Consider the following 26,007-nt stretch of genomic DNA (forward strand, 5'->3'; position numbering starts at 1 on the left):
ATCCAGTATTCTTTTTTCACAAAAAATTATTTTTAAAACAATCACAGCTCTATTTTAATTCATTTTATATAGGGTTGTTTTCTGGCTTCTTTCCTCTATTTCCATGTCATTTTAGTATTACTTTATGAAGAACATTAAAGCAAATAAATAAATCTGTTTATTGGGTCACTTTCTTGTGATTCCATAGAAGGAAATTCCTGCTAGATACAAGTATCTTGTAATTCTTAAAAGGAGACTACAGAAAAAAATAACACAGATTCATTTATCTGGCTAAACCTTTGTGGTTTGAGTATTTCTGTTATTTAGCTCTAACATAACCTATCTAACTGAATAGCACAGTAATACCTCTTGAAATATCAAAGAAAACCACTTTGACGATGCATAATTGAACTAATTTGTCAATCTGGTAACTGGAAAAGAAATACTGCAAGCTTTTGGAAGGATGTGAACATACAGCTTTTAACTCTGTTTTGAACATAACAATCAAAGGCAGCATGAGTTGTAAATGATGATTCTGGCTCTTCTCTCTCTCTGCAAAATGCACTTTAATTAGTGTCAGTTTCACCAAGGGAATGTGAGATAGGTATTGGCCCAGGGTGCCTTGGAAAACATACAAACTGTACAGTATAGCTGCAGATACATGCAATTATGGTTTAATAACAAAAATTAGTCATACAGTGCCTTCTAACAAAACATATACATTTACAAATTCTAGTTATGCTGAGATATAAAGCGCAATTCTTTTTTTTCTCTTTCTTTTACAAAGATTGTTTATTATTCTATCCTTACACCACCACTGACAGTCTGACCTTCTCAAGACAACACAAAAGCATTTAAAAATAACTGGGATGCCCTTTTTCTGCCAGTGCTTCCTCCTGAATCAGAAAAACACTGTCAAAGGCTGTCAGCCTTCTTTGCCCTTCAGTTGGCTGCAGTGACTTTCTGCAGCAAGACAAGCTCCATTCAAAGGCCCTACATTTTGGCACTGTTTATATTGTCTTGCCTGTAAATGCATGCCGATGTTTAGAGTTAAGCATGTTAAGCTCGTGGCTTAACAGCAAGCGAATTTCACATAAAGCATTTTGTCTTGTGTTTGCATTTTGCTTTGTTAGGTACGAGCTGTTTATTTCCTTGAGCTGTTAACACAGCACCCATCATCCCTGTCAGATCTGAGCGACGCAGACCAGCATGAAGGTCAAACACCACCCAAAGGATTCCTCCTGCCCCAACAGCCGGAACGCGGCTCTCCTCTCACTGCTCGGGGTCACCACTCCACATGGCGAAGCGCCCCCGGAAGCCCGACGGCACCACAAAACCCGCCAAGAAGCCTGGGCGCTGAAACGCGCATGCGCGACGCTCTCCTCCGTGACGTCACCGGCCCGCCCAATGAAGAGCTGCGGCTCTGTTGGCGCCAAAGCTAGAAAGGGAGGCGGTGCGGCCGGGCTGGGGGTTCCTCTGTCGCCACGCCCCTAGGGCTCCCCCGCCACGTGACCGGGGTTCGGGCCGCCCTGCCGGGGGCGATGCCCAGTCGGAAGGTACCTGCGTGCGCGCCGAGGGGATCCGTGCGGGAGGGGGTGCGCGAGGCGGGTTAATAGCCGCGCTCCCCTCAGGGCGAGCTCCGGCCCCGCTGCCCGCCCTCGCCGCTGGGAGCTCGGGCCTTGAGGCTCCCCGGAAGGGGTCGACTATGGCCCGCTCCGACGCGTCCCGGACGCTGTGCCCTCCCCGCGTCGTGCCTTGGGGGTTTGCCGCGGTACGGCGGAGCCCCGCGGACGGGGCTCGGCGGCTTCGGTGGCAGCCGTGGAAAGTAAACCCCGGGGCTTTGGTCGGGACGGGCGGGATCCCTGACGCTCTCTCGGTGGCTCGGTCTCTCGGGGCGCGGGAGGGAAGAGAGCCAAGCGGAGGCGCGCGCCGGTCGGGGTGCTGCTGCTCTGTGCCCCCGGCCCCGTGCTGCCGCCTGGCGCCTGTGCGGGCAGCCACGGCATGGCTTAGGGTGGGACGGGCCTTAAACATTGTCGAGCTCCAATCCCCTGCCGTCCCCAGCCGCCGGCTCGGGCTGCACGGGGCCCCCGGCCGGGCTTGCTTTTAAACACCTGCAGGGAAGGGATACCTACAGCTACTCTGGGCAGCCTTGTACAGACCTCCAGTGTCAGGTGTAGGTGCTAAAAAAAAAAAAATAAAAAAATCGTTTCTCTTTTTGGCACGTGGGTGGAAATGGTATGAGTATTTCACCCCAATTTTTAAAGTACAGCTAAGTTTAAAGTCCATTTTTATTGAAAAAATGTCATCAGGCTTAAAGTAACGTACTCCACTTCTTCTAAAGGTTCAATAAGTTATTGACTGTTGGAAAATACAGGTGAGCAACTAAGGCTGAACTAGATTGCTTTGACGTTTGATTACAGCTTTTTGGTAATAATTTGTAGACACTGTTTCTAGTTACTGTATCAATGACAGCTGTACTGGTCAGGTGAGAGGACAGCAGTCCGCTGCATTTGCTGACTATTCTATTAATTAAGGCACTTCAAGAAATAAACTGACCTGGTATTAACTAACGTGTGGTGTTATGATTGTGTCTGAAATGTTTTGGATAACCTAATCATGAGAAAGCTTTTCTATATACTTCCGTTATCATCAGTTTGATTGGTAAAGTGCAGATTTATGTCTAACTACGGCTTGGCACAAGCTATGTGCAAGAAGTGTATTTCAGTAGTATCCTTATTCCGGGAGGGTTTTCTCCCTCAGTGTTATCACAGTAACTTGTATTGATGCTTGTGTAAGCATGTCTAGGTTTAAAAAAACGCTCAGCTTTCAGATGGTAATATTACATAGTTGTGTGTGTATATCCACATGTGTATCAGTTAATGAGAAAATAGGCTTTTGTTAACAGAAGTAAAAATCAGAAACAAAAGAGTTTTAAAATATAAAAATATCCATCCCTTACATCAGCATCAGTAGGAGAAGTATTTTGTAAAATAATTTTTTTTTTTTTAAGTGCATGCTAACAGCTGGAAGGAGGAATGCCAGGTCGCTGTGACCGTAGTAATGCAGCTCAGCATTTTTTGCAAATTATTACAACTTGGTGAGAACACTTCTTAGAGAAGATTCTGGGTATTCTTGCCAGTTGACTTTGGAAAGGATGTATGCTGGTTTTCATTAAGGAAAAAAAAAATCTTGACTTGAAATAATACAGCCTGATTTTAAATCCTTGCTTGAAGGCTTAAAATGCAAGGATATTTTAATATTTCAAACAAATGAAAATCTCGGTTTCCATCCAGGCACTGAAAATGGAAACTCTGTTCAGGAGCTCAGTGGCATGAATGCTGAGTTCTGCTGAGAATGAGATTTCTGTTGTCAAGTTCAGTTTTATGCAGTCTTAAAATTGGGCTCTTAAAGCCTGGAACTCCTTTGTTCTAATTTATGAGTGTTTTCATGCGAAGACTGTAAAGATGAAGGTGAAAGATGAGAATGGTTGTTGGTCGGTGTTTGATGTCATTCTGTGTTCTTCTGTGGTGTATTCAGAAGCTATTTTTAATGGGGGAAAAAAGTCTTTGAGATCAAGAACTTCAGCATCTTGCCTGCTCTGTGCTAGAGAAGAGTACAGCAATTGTATTGAAGTAATTTCTGTTCTTAAGTGGTGCAACTAACCGATCTGCAGGTCAGTAGCAGGAGTCATACAGCAAAACCTTTTCTTTTTTGTCCTTCAGCTTGTGGTGTTTTTGTGTTAGAGAAAGTGATGTATCAAAGAGATGTTGCTGGCATATGCATTAGATGCGGTACTGGGTCATGCTTTTGTGGGGGCTTGTTTTGTGGTTTTTGGCACAGGCTCAAGGAAGTGAGATTGTGTGGTGTGTAAATGGCTGTGTGCAGTTAGTAGACATTGAACATATGTCCCAGTGACTGCATTTAGGGTGCCTCTGCTTAACAAATATTTGCAGAAGTAATGATATATGGATTGGTTGAGTGGAGATGTTCTGGATAGGACCATCTAGTTAAAAATCAAAACCAACCCTCCAGCCTTATACATTTAGCAGTCTGGTGTCCAATCATTATGTATTTGAGATGTCTCTGTCTCACTTTTCCTCACTGCACACCTCTACCCATGGAGGCTGAGTTGCCCTTTATTTTGCTGAGAGTTACTGCAGGGGTAATGAGGGAAGGATTGTTTTCTGTGCCTTTGGCATGGAGGGGTTGATCCTAATCCAGTGACACATGCAACACTGTTATTTTTTTGTTGTTGTTGCTTAAAAGGAATTGCTCCAGAGAAAAAGTACAATGCTTTCATGAACAGAGGTCAGCAGACAATTTCTGCATAAGGTAGCCATGCTAGTCTGAATTTAAACTCAAAATTAGAGGGCATATTTTGTCTCCAGACACTGTGCTCAAATCTACGAGATTATTCTGTGGCCCTTCGTTCTGAGTACGTTTTGATTTTTGAGATGCACTGGATCCATGTGGTCTAGCTCCTTAGAACTTCACTAACACCAATACCTTGGGTTTGGATACTTCATGTGCAACATTAGTAATTACCTAATATATTTTTGTGTTCCACTTTTATGCCAGAGGAAAAAGATAGATTAACTTTGTGACTTGAGGTGGAAGGAACTCACTGTTTGTGTTGCTGTTCTTTAGGAACAGCATGTCCTTTGGACTAGCTTTGTTATAAATACTGAGAGAAACGAGTTTCTTCAACTATCAGTTTCCCTGTTGCCCTGAAGCAGACCGGAGCTAAACCTTGCTGTTCGTGTGCCAGCCGATGTGTTCCCACAGCAGCAGGTCTCTGTGCAGAGGTGTGAGGGGCAGCAGCTCCGCAGGGTTGGCTGGCACAGCCGTTGCCTTCCCCAGCACAGGCACAGTCCCACGGTGCCCGTGAGCCGTGCACAGTGCTCTGCAGAGCTGCCCCCATGGCTGGTGGTTGGAGCCTTCGTCCTGACAGAACTCAGCAGTGTCTCCTGTGTTCTTAAGTATTTGTCTTTTGAGCTTTGTGTAAATCTAGCTTTATTTTTCTGTTCCACGGAGCATTCATATTACAGCTTTCTATTAAAAAAAAGTGCTTTGTTTATATGAGCACAAGTTGTTTTATGCACGTTGAAATATATGCGTTTTACATGGTGTATATTTCTTTTTTAAAACACTGTGCATATGTGTGTATATATGCATATCTATACGTAGTGTGTGTGCCCTCTTTTATATGTGCCTTCCCACAGCACTGATGCTACCTCATCTGCCATGGCACACTGCACTTCTTATGCAGTGTTCTTTTTGCTTCCACTGGTACTTGCAGTGCAGAGAAACTGAGGGATTCTCTGAGAAAAGGGATTTAATGATTTTTAAGGATAATATGGTGAGAAACAGGACATAGTCATTCTGTAGTGCTGTTTAAAATGCTTCCTGACAATAGAAATTCATTACAAAGCCTATTTTATGTAACTCTTAGTGCATGCATTTCTGTGGCTTTTTCAGTTGTTTCCAACTGCCTCTGCTTTTAATTGACCATCAAAAGCTGTGTATTGTAAACCCCCGAGCAAGTCATAGTGATGTTACTGACACAGATGCACATTCTTTCAAACTGCAGAACCCCAGTTAAGAAACATGACTGGATGAACCACATTTTGATCTGTCACATACTGCAGGTTTTGTTATGCAAAATTTATCTTGTATAGGTTTAGAAGTCCTGATAGCATACACATAGGCATGCTTTCCAACATGGGTTAAGGTTCCAAAAATAACTAACAAAGCAAAAATTAACAAAGGAATTGACTGGAATCCCCTTTTTGAAAAATACAAATAGATTTTAATCTGCATTCAAATTACTGGCTGGGTATTCCTATGTAATCTACAGTGGGATTACAAATCAGTTGGCATTATATATGTGCCTGAATCTATTCTCTGTTTCAGTGTATAATTAGGACTGGCTTAGTGTATAAAACAGGACTGGTTGACTGAAGGGCAAACCAAGGTGCTGCTCACTGTGTGCTTTTTGGAAGTACTTTTTTCATTATGGCCAGCACTCAGAAGTTAAGGAAGAAACAAATACACATCAGACACAAAAGCTGCCCCTGACCTCTTTCTTTCCCCTATCTTTATGTGCTGATTAACATAGCTTTGGTGTACTTCTTAAGTACTGTCAAAGTGTTCTAAAGTGTTTCAGCAGCAGAGTGAACTGAAATCTTTACTGTGCTCAAGTTCAATTTATATGTGTAAACTGATGTAGAGTCTTAGAGGTAACAGTTTAAACTGGTTTCACATGTAAAATCTATTGCATGAAATTAGTGCTGGATGCAAATGAGGAGCCTGTTTTCATAGCTTACTTGATAGTCCGAATGACTTTCACATTGCACATAAGGAAAGTGCTTCAATTCATGTGCCGTTATGGAGAAATGGATGAAAACAAAAGTTATTTGTGAAGCTGAAAGAGTTCTGCCTGGTGTTCTTGGTGTTTTGCTGCTGGTTGTTTAATGGAGCGCAGGCTATTGGTTACCTGGTCTGACCTCCTGCACAACACGGGATTCAATCAGATTAAACGAGAGTTTGAAGGATTTATGTAGTTATAATGTACTTTACTGAGCTGCTCTTAGGACTGTCGTCCTCGTTGGGCAGCTAACAGATACTACAAACTGAACATAGATGAGCAGTGAGAGGCACACTCGTCAAAGGTCAGATTTAGCCGTGACAATTAGCGCTACTGTTGTCGTGTGATGTTGCGCAAGAAATGCTTGGAAGTGTTCAGAACTTTTTCCGTCTGTTTTAAAATAAGGAGTTTGTTTGGAAGTATTTAGAAAAAGGGAATGTCTAGGTTAAGTGAATTTCACTTGAGAAGCATTTTGCACGTTCATGTTTTTGATGGGTTTCTTTTTCTTAGCGGAAGCGGTTTTGGAATGCAGAGTGCGCGTCCTTCCCAGATGAGACAACCCTACAGCTGAAAAAATCAAGTCTCAGGGCATCAGTGGCTGCAGCTTCCATTTCCAGTGCGTGGCTTAGGTGTGGGGATGGCTTTGCAAGTACTTCTATGCTCGAGGTAAAATTGTTTAAAGGTGTAAGAAAGAAAAGCCCAGCTGGTGGTGTGCTTTCCGCGCTTGACTGAATAGTCACCCTTTTATGTATTGTCCCTAAAAGTATTACTTAATTTAACATTTGGGATGGAGAACTGTTTCTTCCTTTAAAAAAAAAAAAAAAAAAATTAAAAATGGAACAAAATGACTTTATTTTGCATTAGAAGAATTCTTGTTAGATATAAAGAGCTTGTTTGCAACAATGAATTCACTGTAAAAAAAAGAACAATTGTGTTATGACCTTGTAGCTCCTCTTTGGAATTATATATCAAATTAAGCTTAATTTTTTCTATGTTAATCTTGGTCATGAATTTTGATATTCAGTTAGCTCTGAGTGGGAAAGGGCTGTGTGCTGAAAATCTTCAACTGATTTGTTTTTGTTTCTTTCTGGTACCGAGCAGTCCTAGTGTTACATAGCTTGTAGGATTTAATGAATGGACACGGGAGCATGGAAAGCTTTTCTGCAGCCTTGGAACAGGGCACGTGCTTTATCAAGCATGGTCTTCCTATCCCTTTTTGACATTTTAATGCTGAAAATAGTGGCTTTTGCTCTTTACAAGGTTAGATGTCAATCTTGTCATTGTCACAGTGAACTTATATTTTCCTCAGTGATGAAAGTTAAGCTTTCATGTTAATGTTCTCATGATACTACAGTGTAGTAGGAGACTGAAAAATCTGTCTGAAGATGTGCTCAGTTGTGGTGGGTGTATAATAACAGATCTGAAGTATATTGCTATAAGGACAATTTTAACTCAGTGTGGATAATCTTGATTACATCTCTCTTTCTAGTCACTGAGATGTGCTGATAATAAATCTAAGACTAAGAAGCACCTTGGACCACTCTTAACAACTGCTGAAAGCCCAGTTGGTATGTTACAGCAATGTTGTCTTGGTACTGTCAAAAAGACTTCTACTTTGTTTTGTCCCTTATCAAGGTGTAAGCTGCTAGAAGTACTGATTTTCTTCTGTATTTGTACTTAGAATCTAATTTTGATGAGACAGTCCTGATGCTATTGTGATTGAGCTCCTCTCTTAACCTCGAATGCCAGCTCTGCAAAAACTTTAGCTGTTGCTTTTGAACAGGTAGACTATTACTAATATAGTATATACTATGTATCCTGGCAGGGACAGAACACTGTCCACAGTTTCAAGAGCAGGAAGTGAAAACCAACTTGTAGCTGTCTAGATAGAGGGTGAAATAATTCTCACTTCACTTTGGAGACTGAGAAGCAGGCATGAGAGAAACACGGTGTTTTGTAAGTATGAGGAATAGACAGTGAAACAGAACTTTGTCAGCATCCTGCATTCACCATCTTCTGTATGTACCTGAGTCTGTTTAGTGTTGTGATTGGAAAAAGAACCCTAGGCGTCATGAGGAGTATGAGGACTTATGGACTGTCTCCATATCTTTCACTTCTTGAGTCCAGAGGAAAGGAGAGATAGGGCAGTGATTTCTTCAGTCTTTGTCTTTCTACTTGCTCTAGCAGCAGAGAGAATCAAAATGAAAATAAAGCATGACTGTATAAGAAATATTTAAGTTAACTTTCCTGTATTGATCTCTTGCTTGCTGACAGAACTGGTAAATTTTTTCCAGTTCAAAAACAGTTTAGCATAATTCTTATAGGATTTTAAATTTAACTGTACTGTATTTCTGTAACGATCTAAAACTTTACAATTCTCTTTAACAGGATCTGCTGCTGAAAGCTCTAAGGAAGTTGAAGACATAATTTGGACCTCTAGTGGCAGTGATTTTTCAGATAATGAAAATAAAACATCGATTTCAAGGTTACACAGCAAAAAGAGTCTCACTTGCAAAGCAGAGAAGTCACAGGGCAGGCATTTTTTGTTAGAGGACAGAAGTGATGAAGGTAAGTCCAAACACGAGCAGATTTGTCAAGGAACTTTGTCAGCTTCAAGTGCTGTGACAAAAATACTGCCAGATCATTCTGGCTAAAGGACGTGACTTAATCAGAATAGATCTAGATCATTTGGAGGACTTTTTTCCATCGTATCAGTGAGTATAGCATAACCTCTTATTATAAATTATGTAAAAAAAAAAATAAAAAATTAAACTCTGGAGTCCATTTTGTACCATTTCCTTTTCCATGCTGGTGTTGTGAACACCTTCCTCTGCCTGCTCTGTTCTTCTAGTGGGTGTTGCTGCCTCTACATATACTGAGTAGATGTGGCAGGCTTTGCAGCTGCAGATAACATCATTTTACATGGCATGAGTTTTCATTTCAGTACACAGTATTCCTTGTTTTCTCTGCTAGCTGTGTTGTGCAAGCAACTGTGAGTTTTGTTTCTGGGACTTGCTTTCTATTTCATGGAGCAAGGCATGCCAGATAGCAGAGACTTTGATTAAAGTGCAGCTGAAGACAGAAAAATCTTGTGTATTTTAGTTGATTAGGATGATGTTTAATTTGCATTAGAACTTAAGTATTTTCAATGTGATTACTTGAGCTGGATCTGAAGCACTGCAGACAGACTTCAGATCCTGGTTATCTGGTAGCTTTCAGACAGGACTGTGAGTTGAGCAAATGGATTGACTAATTTATGTGTGACAAGGTAAAACTTGGGATTCATACTGCCATCAAAAGTTGCATGCGGTGTGCACATAGCTTCAAGAGACCTCTTTGTGCTAAACTAGTCACCAATGACTATATTTAAAACTTTTTCTATATAGCTTGCTTGTTTTTAGAAACAGAAATGAATTCACACAGGCAAACCAGAGCTTTCTGTTTATTTGTCTGGGTGGCTTCAGAATTAGGAAGTTCTGTGAAGAAATTAGTGATGGGGGGTTGGACTCGATGATCTCTGGAGGTCCCTTCCAACCCCTACAGTTCTGTGATTCAGTTCTGTGAAACTGTTGTAGCACTGTAACAGAACATACTACCCCTGTTCCACTTATCTGTAGAGATGCCTAGAGCATCTTTACATGTAGGTGCCTCCGTTCTCTGCTGTCTGCAAAAGCAATACAAGCAAAACTCAGGTCTTCAGTTTTCTTCCTCCAAACTTTGTCTTTTCAAAATTGAATGAGGTTCTTTTTGCCAGTAGCCTGTGTGCTGAGACACTTGGACCCGAAGGTTGAGGAGGCCTGCTACAGCAACTCAGGCTTCCACTGCCTTTCAGAAGATCCTTGTAGATGAGCACAAGTGTATTTCTGGACTATGTGGTTTCGAGTATGGTGAAAGAGCAGTGTCTGTGTTTATTGCCATTTTGTCACTGTTCTTTGCTTGAAGCAAGCACATATTTTCTTGTGCCTGATTGTTTACGAGAAATTAATACGAACATCTGTCAGAGATTTGGTTTGCAGACCTGTGTATTTGGGCATGGTTTTACAAGGTTACCATTTCAAGTATTTTTGTTACGTGTGGGAGTTACCACTCATAACAGGTGCTAATTTCCATCAGCTTTGCAGCCCTTCTGGGTCACTGTCTGACGTATTTGCTTTTACTTAAAACAGTTAATTCTGAATAAGCACACTTGGGAAAAAAAAAATCTGATTCAGCTGGATGGAAAAAAAACCCATAATCACTCTAAATCCTAAGAAATTAACAACTAAACCAAGTACTTATCTAAGTAGTTAAAAATGCTACCTCCTTATGGGCAGCACTTTGTATTTTTATTTTTTAATATGTTCATTCATGGAAGCTCTGTATGGATTTTACAAGGGATGGGATCATAAAGTAGTTAAACATAAAGGCAGGTTCAACATATGTAGCAAAAAAAAAAAAAGCACAAAAATTGTGCTTTTCCCAAGTCGTGGATAATTAATGTTTTACTGTTTAAATTCATATTTTTGAATAATATGTGGAATGAATAAGAAACATTATTACAAATTTTCTTTAGATGAATCAGAGTTTATTGACTGGGAGAAGGATAGTGATTCTGCAGATGAATGTAATGAATCTGAGAAAGATGACAGCTCACTGGAGATATCGGACACTGACTCCTGCACAAATCTTAATTCTCTACCTGGCCAAGAGGAGAATGATGAGCTTTGTAAGGTAAGAAAGCGTTTTCTTTTAAAAGGAGTTTTTCTCTTATAATTATGTAGTGTATTCTTATTTGATTGCACTTAACTTGGAGGAATGTGAGGCTTCTCTTTAACTTTAAAAGGAATCCTGTTAGCAAGAATTTTGGGGTATTTTCTCTGACTGCCAAATCTCAAAACCACCAGTGCCGCACACCTAGAAATCGGTAGTGTGATTGCTGAGACACAGAATGACAGTGATGGGAAGGCTCCTCCCTGGGGATCATCCACTTCAACCTCCGTGCTCAAGGCAAGATCTGATAGAGTGAACTGCTCAGGGCTGTGTGGTTGTGTTTTGAGTCCCTTCAGGCTTGAAGACTCCACAGTCTTTCTGAGCAAGCTGTCTAAGCACTCTGAATAAAGTTTATTCTTAAATGGAATTTCTTGTATTTCAACATGTGCACAAAAAGATGTCCTGGATCTAGATTTCTTAGCAGAAATATGGTGATCTTGATTCTTCGTAGCCCTTGTCTAATGGCTTTCTCCAGCAAGTTGATGTCAATTTCCTGTTATGTGCTGAATCAGTCAGCTTCTTATTTCTCTGGAGTGTTTTGAGAGCTTGCCCACATCAAATTCAGTTATTGTGCATAGGGCATAATCTCTGAGTGGTGGTAAGGTAATAGACTAACAAATATAGGACTGTCTTTTTAGTGATGAGGATTGGAGAGCTCAGGAAAGGCACAAGTAAATACAGAATCGTATCAGCTAGGACTGGTAGTGTTTCTATTCTTGTATGGGGGAGTTTTTTTAACTGCAGAAAATAAAACTTAAGGCGTGTCCTATCAAGTAGAGAATAAATGTTTAAAAAGAAGAGCTTTTCCAGTGAAATGAGTTGTATTAAAAGAGTTGAGATTTGACACCATTCTAGGCCAGGCTGACACTGAGCTTCTCTCTGGTGCTGCAAGCCAGGCGCATCTTCAGGAGTGTCTCCAGTGAGGTCCTTGCTCCTCTCTGTTCCTCAGCAGTGTGGGGGGTTGGGGTTGGCATATGCAGTGTATGAGGGCTGGCATTGCTGGGCCTGGAGGAGGCAGAGGAGAGGTCTGACCATACAGAATCATAGAACTGTGGGGGTTGGAAGGGAACCTCTAGAGATTGTGGAGTCCAACCTCCTGCTAAAGCAGCTTTGCTGCAGCAGGTCACACAGAAAAGTGTCCAGGTGGGTCGTATCTCCGGAAAAGGAGACTCCACCACTCCTGTGGGCAGCTTGTTCCAGTTCTCTGTCACCCTCATAGTAAAGTTTTTCCTCATAGTAAAGAAGCTTTTTCTCATATTCCTACAGAACCTCCTGTGCTGTTTTTCACCCCTTAAAGTAACAGGAGAGCGACCTGTCCCTTCGAGGAACCGAGTGAGGGGACGAGGGGCGGTGTCACCACATGAGGACGGCGTTCCTCAGCGAGAGTGGCTGAGCGCTGTATGAGGGGCCGTGCAGCCCCGTGCTGGGAGTGCCGGCATGCGGTTAGCGAGTCCCGCACTGCTGGGCGCGCCGCCCCTCGGGAGCCTAGCGCCGGTCTCCAGCTGCTCCCTCCGTGCCCACCAGGGGGCGCCGCAAGCCCGCTCTACGAGCGGCTGGCGCTGCCGGGCAGGGCCGTTACCTGCTTGCACGGCGGGTTCGAGGGCGTGAACCTGGGGAACAGACCCGGGATTTGTGCGAGCGGTGGAAAGTCGTCCCGCTTCTACTACATGAGCATGAGTTACCCCACTGTAGATGGAAATTCGGATAAATTTTGAGACACTTCAATATTCTCAAGAGGCGAGCCCTCATGAGAGGGCTTTTCAGATGCAAACATGTGGAATGAAATTGTTTAATCTTAACCAGAATATTTACAGTACTACAGGAGTCCCTGAGTAAACAGGACAGGAGGATACCTTTGCACGTTTCCCTTTTCCAGTCAGAGTGTTACGAGGTGGGGGTTTCCATGGGTGGTCAGCCTTACCAGTGAACTTTCCTCTGGGATCCTGATGTATGTAGGAGGGCAGAGCCCCAGTGATTGCATGTGTCATTTACATGCTTTGCTGTGCTTGGAATATGCTGTTTTCCTAGGAAAAATAGCAGACAGTTGGGATGGTTCCAGGAGAATACAGAAGTGCTCCCCACAGAAGGTCACTTGCTGTATGAGTTTCTTTCAAGAAAAGCCTCTTCGTTTTGAGGCATAGTTCATGGTGCAGGGAGGAAAAAAGCCAGATGTTGATATATCATTTTTGTGGTGTTTACTAAACCTCTGGAACCCAATGAAGTGTGTGGATAATCAAAAGACCTTGACATTTATTTTATTCCACTTCAAAATGCACCAAACACCAGGAGGTTCTAGAGGTTTAGGATTGCTGCCAAATATCTTTATTGTACTATTTATGTATGATAAGAGTATGCTAGGTTTCTCCTGGGAAATGTAAAAAGGTGAATAATTATTTTTTCCAATGTATTAGTAGATCTAATTTGAAAAATACTTCCATTCAGTGACAATTAACTATACAGAAAGACTTGTATTGGTACAGAGATGAAACTTCTGCTTGTGTCAAGTGTAAATCTAGTCCCATTTCAGTCTGTGTTTCATCTTAAGTTCTTATGCAGTGCCTTTCTTAGCAGCTAGCTGCCTCTGATGTGTTAAGCTACTTGGCAGAGAGTGAGGAAGGCAAGTTGAATTTAGCCTTGGGGTGAGCAACTATTAACTAATTTCTGATTTTGTTCAGAATTTTTGGAAAAAAAGAGAAGGTGTGAAATATGACAGTCTTTATTTGTATGTCTTTAAGGGATGGGAGAGTTTTATTTTGTGATTACTAAATTTTCTTTGATTTATAACTGATTGAATTTTTGTTTAAGGTGATGCAGAAGAAAGTTCTAGCAAGGCCTGATCCCAGAAGGTTTTATTCTGAGAGCTCCTTTGCTCTCTGTTGTCTGTGAAGGAAGCCTAGTTGATGTTTTGTTTGGAAACAGTGTTGCTAGAATAAAGATTGAAGCTAATGTTAGTTTTTTCAGCATCCACATTTTCCAGAAGAGCATTATCTAATGAACTCAGAGTTGATCTCACGCATTTACATGCATTAGTGATGACTACTTTGACTTGCGCAGAGGTCTTCTTTTATGAGCTTAAGTTCCATATTGTATTAATCTTTAAGTTGCTTGCAATTTATGAATATTTTATGGATTATATGAAATCTCATGAAATGGTTTCTGTTGTAAAGGGACCCTAAAGATTAGTTCTGAATCCATTGCTGTGGTCATGGATTGCTCCATCCAAATCAGACTGCTCAGGGCCTGATCTAGCCTGTTCTTCAATGCCTCCAGGGATGGGTATCCATAGCTTCCCTGGACACAATCTGTGCCAGTGCCTCCGCACCCTCTGAGTAGGGAATTTCTTCCTAATGTCTAAATCTACCATCTTCCAGTTTAAAGCCACTGCCCTTTTCCCTATCTCTATAATCTCTGATAAAGAGTCCCTCCCCAGCTTTCCTGTAGCCTCCCTTCAAGTACTGGAAAGCTGAGATGTGGTCTCTCCAGAGACTTTTCTTCTGCAGGCTGAACGCTAACTCCTTCAGCCTGTCTTCATAGGAGAGGTCCTCCAGCCCTCTGATAATCTGCCTGCTGCTGTGGACTCAGTCCAACAGCTTCATGCCCTTTTGCCAGTGATCTCAGAGCTGAATGCAGTGCTCCAGGTGAGGTGAATCTCGAGAGAGCAGAGTGAAATGGCAGAGTTACTGCCCCACGGGCTATGCTTTTCATGTAGCTGTGGATACAATTGGCTTTCTGGGCTGCAAGCATGCTTTGTTGGGTTGTGCTGAGCTTCTCATCAACCAACAGCCTTCTCCTCAGGACTGTTCTCAATCAATTCTTAGCCCAGCTTTTTTTTGTGCTTGGAGCTGCTCTGACAAGTGCAGAACTTTGCACTTGTCTGTATTGAGCTTCATGAGGTTTGCACTGACTCACCTTTCAAGCCTGTACATGTCACTCTGGATGGCAGCACTTTGCTCCAGTGCATCAGCTGCACCACTCAGCTTGGCTTCCTTGGCAAACTTGCTGAGAGTGCCCTCAGTCCCACTGTCCACGTTGCTGACAAAGATATTAAATAGTGGTGGTCGCAGTGTCACCAGCCTGAGGAACACTACTGTTCTTCTTCTAGTGCTGTTGTATGCGAATTTGTGTTTTCTGCCATGAACCTCCTACTCTGCCAGCATTCTCTGTCCCTTTGTGCTAAGTGGCGTCATCTCTGCAAATTCTTATCCAAAATATTTTGCAGCTTTATCCCTTAAAGTAGTTTCATGTAATGTGTAATTTCTGGGTCTTATGGAGTGCAGTTGTCTTGTCCTGTGTTAAACATCTTTGTCTGTTTCTGATGGGTGTCCAGATTTGTTTGCTTTCTATGCACAGAAGGAGTTATTCCAGAATGATGAGAAGAGGTTTTGTGCCCTTTATAGTGTTAGAGTATAAGAATTAAGAATTCTTCTGTACTTTCTATACAGCACAAATAAAACTTAGATGGTTGCAGCAGATACTTTATTGCAGAATGTGCTAATAAGCTTACCTGCTAATCTTGACATCTAATGTGGCTGAAAATCCATCAAAAAGCTATGTAAGAGCTTGTTTTCTTGAAATACAGATTGAAGGGAACTCTGAACTATCTTGTTGAATGATAAGCCATTAAAGATAATCATCATATTTTGTTTCAAAACTTTTTAAAGGGATCCACAGTGTGATCTCCGTTTCCTTCTGTGCTGTGGTCTGTGTGCACTGATAATTGGAGATCTGATGTGGTTTTTGTGCAGTTGTGCAAAAGTTGATTTGATCTTTTTTGAATGAAAGGAACTTTAGATCACTTGAAATGCATTATTTGAGACCTTTCCTAGGTGTGGATTATTGTATATGTATTCTTTAAGGAGTTGTACAATCACCAAGGTTGGAAAAGACCTCCAAGATCACCCAGTCCAACCGTCCACCTACCACCAGTATCTCCCCACTAAACCATGTGCCTTAGTATGACATCTAAATGTTTCTTGAACACCTCCAGGGATGGTGAGACCACATCTCCCCTGTTCCAGTGCCTTGCCACTCTTCTAAAGAAGAAATTTTTCTTAACATCCAGTCTGAACCTCTGCTGGTGCAACTTGAGGCCTTTTCTTCTTGACCTATTGCTACTCGTGTGGGAGAAGAGACTGACCCCTGCCTCTCCATAAACTCCTGTAGAGAGCTGTAAGATCTCCCTTGAGGCCTCCTCTACTCCAAGCTGAGCAATCCCATTTCTCTCAGCCACTTCACCATAGGACTTGCGCTCTGAGGCCTTCTCATCTGTCAAAATTGTGTCCAATCAGTTGTTAAGTACATTTATTTTATTGCTGTCTTAATGTGTAGGTTTTTTTTTCAGAAGTCTCTCTTCCTCTGTGGTGTTAAATGGGGAAGTTCAGCGTCATATTTTGAAGAGCTCACTTAAGTGAGAGGAAGAATCATGCATGGCCAAGATTTTGCTTATGTTTCTGGCTCTGTTTTTGTCTTTGCTTTTTTGATCTATTACAGTGGTAATTATAGCTATTATTGGCTTGGTGTGTGGAATTAAGCATAGATCTATTGTTGTGTAACAGATTTTAAAATAGGCTGTTTCAAAGTAGGGGCTCATTATTATGGCAAATGGAATTTGTGTCGTCTGTCAGACTGATGACTTAACACTGATAAAGGATGATGATGTGACTGTATTGTTGCAAGCAATTGTTTTTGTCAGTCCATTACTAAAGGAAGTCTGTTGGAATATATACAAGAAATGCACAAGCTTACATTATTTCCAAACATGTAATTCTAATTAAAGTCAATTTAATTCAAGCTCCTCCAAGCGGGCTCAGGTACAAGGTCAGATGAGGTTGCTGAGCACTTTCATCCAGGGGGATCTTGAAAAACTCTTTAGGAATGGTGTTTGCACAACCAGTCTGGGCAGTGTCCATCTTCTTTCCCTGCCCCTCGCCTCTCTTATCCCTTCTTCCCCCTGGAAAAAGTGAACCTTGCTTTTCTGGGTAGAACTGGTCTCTTCAGGTAGACCTTCTAGTGTAACATATTAGTCAAGACTTCAAGTTGGTAGTAAGTGCAGGAACAAATGGCATTTGAATTCATAGTGGTGAGATAAAGTGATTTACACCTGGACTACTGGACAAAGCTGAAGAGGTGTGCCAGCTGCTTTCTGCTACAGGCATGTCACTACATCTTCTCATCTAGGAGAGAACCTCACAGCTTTTTTCCATAGTCGAAGCCAAGTGTTCCACTCAACATTTTGTTTCAGTTATTTGGAGATTATCAGAATAGAAAATAGCGTGTTAATGGTTGAGCTGTGACTATCTGTGTTATGGCTAGTTTCTAAGTCTTCAGCTAAGTAACGACCCCATTAATTTTAAATCGGGATCAGTCAGGTATTAGCTAAGCTGATAGCTGGCTGGTTCAAACGTTCCTTGCTTTAATGGTTTAAAGCATCTTGGGAAGAATTTTCTTTATAGTCCAGGAGATAAGAGTTCAAATATCAGTTTAGCTGAATTGGCTCATTATCTTCCTTAGGAATGATGCAGTCAGCCTTAAGAGTCACTTGGTTCTCACTAACTGCCTTTTCTGTGGTGTAAAAATGTTGAGGGTCTGCGGTACCCATTTTGCAGGAAGCTTTTTGTCACAGCTGTGACATACTCGTGTGCTTCCATATATCTGTATGCTCTTGTGGGTGATCTGGGGTGTCCCTGAAGGACTACTTTGAGCTTAGTTTGTGAAATTTCCCATGTGTCAACTTAACTAAGTATAGAAGAGCCCTGTATTCTATCCACATGCTGGGTGTACAAAATCTGATGAATTGCAGAAGTTACCACAGTGACATAAACAGACTTTAGACCCTTCTGCCTGTGCTGTCGTTCCAAGGCTGTATTTTTATGTTGTTTCAAACACTGGGCTGTTTGTGTATGCTAATCCAACTCCTCTGCTTTGTTTAAGTTAGGGCTTCAGCTGAGCAGCGTATTCTTTCTTGCACAGCTCTGGAGAGCAACAGCTTTAAGTGCAGTTGACAGCATTGCTATCTCTGCGTATGTGTATCAAATGCTCCTCTTCTTTACTGTATTCTCTTCTTTCTTAAAGAAGGCTGCAGTGGCCTGTGGTGGTTTTCTTGTGGTTGCATTCTGTGGGAGGGATCTGGGTTTTCTCAGGCCTGGCATCACTCAATGCTGAGACTGTCAAGAGCATTGCAGAGTCTTCAGGAGCATTAGGGAGAAGCAAGGAGGTGGATGTTTGCTCTGTCAGGGTCCTGACCTCACACTCAGGAGGTGAAGCAAAGAAAGCATGTCTCACATATGTCCCTTTTGTACTTGTGCTTGTACTAGAGGCGGCAGTAGGAATGAGATCATACACTGGGGGTGCAGTGCTGTCCTCTGGAAGCACAGGAGGGCAGGAGAGCTAACACATCAATAGGAGCTTGAAGTCCTTTGTCCTACTTGTCTCCTACCTCAGATAAGACTCTGTTTGCTGATATGGACAATTTGCTAGGAGTTTTGTTGCTCTGCAAAGATCCGTGAAGACAGTGGGAAAGCTGCTGGCTTTTTTGTTTTGTCTAAACTTGTCTTCCAAACCAATTTTTAACAATTAGTCTTGGGGCTCCTCAGGCTAGATGGGAGGTTGGTTTGAAATCCCTTCTGAGGGAAATGTGGGGAAAAAAAATTGTAGTGGAATACACAGAATCGGTCTTAGTTGTTTGTTCTGGTAATGGTACTGTGGTTCTAGAAAGAAATCATAACAAAAGTAGGTTGACTACCTGAATTTCGTTTCCATCCACAAAAAGTAGTCTGTTTATTGCAAACTGAATGTAATATCTATATCTAAAAGATTTTAGAATTAACAACTCCTTTATTCAATTAGCAGCTCCTTTGTTTTAATCTGTCCTGTGGGTTGTTGCTTTGTCTTAAAAAATTTAATTCTGTTTCCATGGCTTTTTCTGTTACCTGTTGTGCCAATGATTGCATCAGATGAAGGATCAAATGCATCAGTTTTTTTTACCACCAGATATGTTTCTTGCATCCAATGGGGAAGAAAGCATTAATTGTACCTCATGCTTTCACAGTCCACATTTGTTTACAAGCTGAACCTTGCTGATCTAGAAGTTCATCACAGCAGTACAAGAAAGGCAGGTGCATGTCCCTCTTTAAAAAACAAAGAACTTGTGTAATGTATAGAATGACTATTAAGTAAAAATAAGGTATTACATGTCCAAGATCACGCAGTTACAGGTAGGATAAGTCAACCATGAGGTCTATCAAAATTACCCAATTATCCCTTTATTTCAATATTAACTTAAGTGTTTAATTTCACTTTTCACAAAAACAGAACTGTTCTTGTAACAAGGGTTTCTGATAAAATCTACTGAATGTTGAAGATCTGAAAATAAATCTAGAATACCTTGGAAAACACAGGAAACTGAAGTCTAAAAACAGTTAAAAGCCCCAGTGGCTGCGTTTGTCCCTCTCCTTAATGGATGAAGATGTTGTGTATCTGTCTTTGCTTTCTTCCTGCATGGCAGAAGGTAATTTTGTAGGGTTTTTTTTTTTTTTTTTTTTTTTTTGAGGTTTTATTATTATTTGTGCTGCTGTGTCTTTTGATTGGAAAGAATGCAGTTTTGTGGTATGGTATGGAGGAACAGGACATTTGTTCCTGGCTCCTACCACAATGTGGAAGTGTGTTGGATAGATAAGAAAGGAGTAAATGAGAACAAATAGAATAAGCTGAGAATGTTTATAATAATGTTTAAGAAATGTTGAAGTGGGAACTCTGGGAGAGGTTGGCTTTTCTGGGGACAATGAAATTGTTCTGGGGTGGGGTGAGGTCCTCATGTTTCTCATAGCCAGTTTGGCAGGGTTTGTGTCATGTTCTGTTGCTCTTGCTTTGTGATAAACAGTTTCTAGACAAATGTCTGAATCATCTGTAGATGACAATTCAGATTTACAAATCTTTTGTTATCAGGATGCTTGCATTCCAGCCTAATAACCCTGGTGACTGATTAACCCCTTCTGTTGACAAGTCCTGTAGAGATGGGCTGGAACTCCAAATTCCTAAAATGTTAAAGGACTTTACCTGTTCTGCAAGAATCTTTTAGCACACTCTCCAGATAGACCAGCTGCATATAATCCTGCTTTCACATTTTTTCTCTTTAGCATGTCACTCTTTGCCTTCAGAGCAGGCCTAGCAGCTGCTATTGCTTGATGATTTTGTCTTTGTCCTCAGTCTCTTTGGAAAATATGCTGATAGAATCATAAGGTTGGGGGAGACTGTAAAGATCATCTAGTTCAGCTATCAAACTATCGCTGTGTCCACTAAGCCGTATCCCTCAGTGCCAATGCCATACTACATGTTTCTTGAAAACCTTCAGACATGGTAACTCCATCAGAATGATTATTCACTCGTAAATGTTATGAGTGACAATTTCATGTCTTAAAGATGCCTCCTGCTGCTCACAACTTCAGCTCAACCTTATAATCTGCAGTTATCACATAGGCAATGCTGAACCTCACCCTTTGTTGGCTGCTCAATCCCAATGCAGTGGGCATGCTGTTCGGCTCTGTCCCAGTCGTTTTCCACCCACTCTGTCTCTTCCCAGCTCTGTCACTATTTCATTTGCTTGTCCCCATTCACCCTCTGTTGCTCAGTCTCAGTTCACCAAGTCTATCTCTCTTGCTCAATACATTTGTTCTGCATCAACACATACTCTCATCTGGTAGCAACCCTTCAAAAAGGGGTAGCTCTGCATGTCAGGTGCTTTGCCAGGGCAGTGCTGTTGTTGCATCTTCCAGTATGTTCTGCATATGAGGGTTTTTTGTTGTTGTTGTTGTTGTTGTTCCTCTACATGTATCTTTGTCATCATTACAGTAGTGCAGAAAAGACATGTTCTCACTTAGTATGTATCCCGGTGGAGCTGTTGGGAGGTTTGATGCCTCTGAAAGGAAAAGAGTTTTGCAGACCCTTTCATGGTTCATTTCTCATGCACAGGGCAGCTAAGTGAGGAAAGCAGACTGCAGCTGTCTGTATGTGAAGTGTGAATGCTACGGGGAGAGCAGCTTCACATGTGGGATGAAAAAGGATAAGGTTTTTGTTGGAATTCAAATGCTCAAAAAAATTGCTTAAAAAGAAGTATTCGGCTTTAAAGAAAATTCACTAAGTTTTCCCATCAGCATGTTTGTGGGCTGGTAGTTTTGGTTCTTTCTTTTTTTTGGGGGAGGGAAAAAAAGTAGTGTAAGTAGGAAAGGTTCAGTGAAAGTTGGTAATAGTGATCAGATATAAGAAATGTTTTCTGCATGAGAAGGAGTTTGGTATAATAAAAAGCTTCAGGCTGAAGGAGATGGCTGTGAGAGAGCATTAAAGAAGGCCATGAATAACAGATATTCAAGGAAATTACTGGCTGCTGTGTAGAGCTAGGAGACATCAGGTGAGACTTATAGGTTGGCTCAGCATTTAAAAGATTATTCTTTTCACTACATGAGATGGAGCTTTGAAGCTCCATGCCATAGGTGGTGTGGATGCTGAAAGATTATATGGGTTCAAAATTGGTTGGATAAAGTTCGTGGAAAAAGAAATCTGTTAGGGATTTAATACAAAGATCTGGCCTCTAGTTGAAGCCACAGACTGGAAGAAGGAAAGCTGCTGTGTGGTGGTATTGCCACACACTTGTCCTCTTTTAAGCTCTTCCTTAAACATCTGGCATTAATCCCTGTCAGAAGCAAACTAAGGGGCTAGAACTATTCCTGGTAGATTCCCCTGCAGTTATTCCCATGTTTGTATGCCATGGGCTTTTCAATGTGTATGAATTTTGTCCTTTTTCTGTAGTGAGTTGAGAAGACAACATGTCAAAAGACAATGCTGCAAATAAGTATTTCCTTGGTGCAACGCAGTAAGTACCTTTTGCAGCTCTAACTCTCTATATCATCTGCTCCTCCATGTGGCTTCTGCCATCTTTTTTCTGTACGGTCTGGTTTATGCTTACTTCACATTTTTAGTAAACCTTTCCAAACAGTCATAGGGATGGAAAGGAGCTTATAAAACAACATAGATTCTGTAGAGAGTGGGGGCTATATTCAGATTTGCCTAGAGAAGCGTTTAGCTTCCCTGGAGTGAGCTGGTATCAGGCTTCACAGGCTGTTTTATTAACCTAATTGGATGAGGAAGAAATGCAGAGGCAAAGGTTTTTTTTCTCAATTGAAGTCTTTCATTTTTTTTGACTTTTAGAGCAGCACCAAGGCATTTGTTTTTATGTGCATTTATTGAAGTGTATTTAAAAATTGTGAAACTTAAAAAGTGTTGCTGAGTTGCATTGTGAATCTGATATGTTCCAGAAATAGTGCTTTTTCTAGGATATTAAGATATGAAGTTCTCCAGAATCTTCTGGAATGAGTGAACAATATGAATGGCAGTGCAAGAAAAATAGGATAGGGTGAATTCACAATACTGAATTTTCTGCAGCTAACAGGATAATCTTGGAGCGTGCACATGGATGCATGAGTGTATAATGGTGTGGAATAAAGCTGGAAATAAGTACACAACTCTCTGAAGTAATAAATGAATGGGTTATTCATGAACAGATGGCACAGGGTTGTTATATTGAGTGTTCATCAAGCTCGGGTCCTAAATTACAGTAGCACTAGGAAACAGTGTATGACTGTATTAAACATCGTGCTGGGGAGGAGGGTCTCTGTTACAGTTTAGGTGCTTTCTCAGCCTAGTGTTACATGGAGTTTATTAAGGCTGAGAGATTGAGATGTATCCTCCAGTGCGTCACTCTATTCCTTTCTGAACCAAATTAAGTCCACTGTCTCCAAACATTTGGGGAAGTGGATGCCCCAATCTAATAATGTATTGTGTTTGATAGAATCAGGAGGAAATGAAAGGATTTTTGGCTATGGAGATTGTAGGTAAAGCACTGTATTTCATAGTGGTCTGTTATTCTTTACAGGCCTTTCAGGGTAAAGAAGTAAGAAGTGCTTGTAAAACCGCGTTGTACAGCTGTACACTGGGGAGTTCACTAGCTGTGAAATTCAGCTACTGTGCTCCTCCTTTACAGGACTTACTGTAATCATTCTTATAACACTGAGATACTTGTGGTGCATTGGAAGGATGTAAGAGTGCTTATATATTGTTTATGAATTTGAAAGAGAAGAGTAAAAGCAACTCTGCACTAGGGAAGTTTGTCATGAGCCTGTAGTTACTGGAAGAGGAGGTGAAGAAAAAGATGTATTATGTTTATGTGATTTGTGAGGGAGAGAGAAACTGTAAAATATCCACATATCTCAACTTTTCAAAGGGTTAGAATACTAGTACAAACTTGGGATGAGGCACTGAAATAGGAATAATTGTCACTCTTGCACCAAAAAAAAGCTGGCAATCTTATAACCTGCTGTTCAGCTCATTAAACAGATACAAAAATCATTGTTTTTACAATAAACAAATCTGGAGAGAGGAGGGGAAAAGACCATGTTGATGTCCATCTATTTTTAGCCTTTAGATGCACTTGACATTTGTTTTCCACATTTTTTTCCTATGCAAACAGTAGAATTAGACTTGTAGCATGCAGCGTGGTTTACGTAACGTGTGACTTAGGGATTCTGTGATTGCTTTTCTATTCTGTAAGAGCATTTTATATTTAAAGAGTTAGTATATAACCACTTTAGTTGATGAGTTGATTCATCACTAAGTGAAAAATATTGCATGAACCTCCCTGGTTCCTGTGATGTGTTCTGAATGCTTAGAAGTATTTAAGTTAATGTAGTAGCAGAGATGTGTTGGAAGCTCAGTGGAAGAAATAATGAAGGGGAAATGTGAAACATGATTTTACACAGTATTAGAAGGTAACATAACTCTTATACCACACTTGTGCTGTGCAAGTCACTTAACAGATTAAAATAATGAAGAAAGACAGGAACATTTTAAAATACTCCTCATCACTTTTCATTGTTTGTATAACCTAGCAACTAAGTTGAACAATCTCATGTTGGCATTTCTGCATTTTTAAATCGTGGTTAAGCAAGGCCAAGATTGCATTGCAAGACTTGCTTGTACATTATGGCTTCAAAAATTAGATTGGGAAGAGGCAAAAATTCTTAAATCCTCTGCCTGTGAATTGCATATATGTTCGTTGATGTTACTCAGCCATTACTTGATTGCCATGAATTACTTTGTAAGCATTTTAGATAGTAGTGGTGGAAGTTTTGTCTTACAAGCTCCAAATGTCCAAACAGTTAGATGCAATAATGTAGACAAGCATCCAGCCCTGGCACAGGCAATAATCCATATTGTCATGGCAGAACAGAAAAAAATAAAACTGCTGCTGCTATGTACAGTGGTTTATTTTCTGCATTTTGAGCAGGGAGGATTGATTTGAGAAACCACCAAATGTTAATTTTTGTTGCTTTGTCACCAGGCGTCTCTCAAATGGGAAGACAGCAAATGGATTTAATTTCTGAACTTTGCAGCCAGTTGATGATCTGCCTCTTAGCAGAACTGTGCTCCGGGTTTAAGGAGAAGAGAATGATAATGTAGCTTGTGGTTGTGTTGGTGGTGGCTTTTTTTGTTTTGTTTTGTTTTTTTTTTGTAAACTGGGATGAATGAATGAAATCTTCTAAAGGAGATACCCAAATGTTAATAGCATGGTGGAGTTTAGCCGGAAGAAAAGCAGCTTTTGATAGTTTTCTTTCCCCTCTGTCATGATAACTTTTTTAATGCACTTATTGCTCAGGCTCTTTAGCTGGCACTAAGTCATTGCACAAATTGTCACTTTGTTTTGCTGCTTTTTTTTTTTGGCACTGGTGGTAGCATAGAATCATAGAGTCACTTAGATTGGAGAAGACCTTAAAGATCATTGAGTCCAACCATGACCTAACCATACTACCCTAACAACCCTCTGCTAAATTGTGTCCCTGAGCACAAAGGGTCACGTCAGGTGTAGCAGCAATAATACATGGCCATAACTGGATCTGAAACCTGTAGCTGTTGACCTACCTGTAGTCACCTCAGATTACTTTTACTGACAGAAAACATTCAAGAGTTGTGCATCACTGGACTTCTACAGTTTGCTTTAAGACATGGTTGGACAGTTTTCTGTGGAAAAAGATCTATTGGGCTGATCAGTGAAGTGGTGCTACCTTAGGAAGTTCTGGAATTACAAATAAGTACAGATCACTTCAGTAGGAAAGACCATACCAGGGAGGAAATATTCATGTGTTCTGTACTTGTTCTTCTCTTTGTGTCTCAAATAGGCTGCAGACAGGATGCTGATTTCAGCAAGGCTGTGATCTGATTCATTCTTGCTGTTGTTACTTTTTTTTTTTTTTTCCTTGAGCTCCATGATTTTTTAATTGCTGCTTTATTGTACATTTAAGTCCTCAGCTTCCAGAGTCTGGTTAGCATATTATCTTACGTGGCGTTCTGCCAGTGTTTATGAGATTAAAGCAAAAGGAAGCTCTGGTTCGTTGTTTATATCTAAAATGCAGAGTGGATCTGATAGGTTGCTTATGTTAGTGAAACTGAAACTTCATACCTGATGCCTCAGTCTCTCCCTGACAGGCTTTAATCCCCATGTATGCTGTTCCTAAAGGGATTAATGTTTAAGTTTTCGCTAAATTAGATTAATAATGAAGTGTAAGCAAAGAGTGCTGGGAAGAGTTGGGAAGGAATTTGGTTTTGCTTTGTGCTTAACTACGTAGTGCTGTAAAGAGTAGAAATGATACTGTGGAAAATGAGTACTTGTTAAAAGTCTAATCAGGCAAAGAATAAATGAAAGCAAAGTAACAATATGAAAGAAGACGAATGTGATGGAAGTCATACTGTGGGACATAAAGGAATTAACAGAAATGATAATGAAATTAAGACTGAAGAAAATTGAAATTTTATTTAAGATTTGGTAACAAGTTTGTTTTAGCTCTTTGAAAGTCTGCATAGCATCTGGA

At 40.9% G+C, this 26,007-nt stretch overlaps 1 protein-coding gene across 5 annotated transcripts in view; it reads left to right on the top strand.

Annotated features, from left to right (window-relative positions):
- Window positions 1-1,435: 1,435 nt before the first annotated feature.
- The window catches only part of SPIDR (scaffold protein involved in DNA repair), a 197,922-nt gene continuing 173,350 nt past the window's right edge, over window positions 1,436-26,007 (top strand). For 4 of the 5 annotated variants that reach the window (XM_052704560.1, XM_052704563.1, XM_052704564.1 and 1 more), the window contains exons 1-5: window positions 1,436-1,535; window positions 6,857-7,012; window positions 7,836-7,914; window positions 8,735-8,914; window positions 10,899-11,056. In XM_052704560.1, coding sequence (XP_052560520.1) covers window positions 1,521-1,535; window positions 6,857-7,012; window positions 7,836-7,914; window positions 8,735-8,914; window positions 10,899-11,056 — 588 coding nt within the window. In that variant the 5' untranslated portion in view covers window positions 1,436-1,520. The remainder of the gene's footprint in view (window positions 1,536-6,856; window positions 7,013-7,835; window positions 7,915-8,734; window positions 8,915-10,898; window positions 11,057-26,007) is intronic. The other variant, XM_052704561.1, reaches the window with a different exon arrangement.

The sequence above is a fragment of the Tympanuchus pallidicinctus genome, unplaced genomic scaffold (assembly GCF_026119805.1).
Source record: "Tympanuchus pallidicinctus isolate F22 unplaced genomic scaffold, pur_lepc_1.0 scaffold5, whole genome shotgun sequence".
Lineage (NCBI taxonomy): Eukaryota > Metazoa > Chordata > Aves > Galliformes > Phasianidae > Tympanuchus > Tympanuchus pallidicinctus.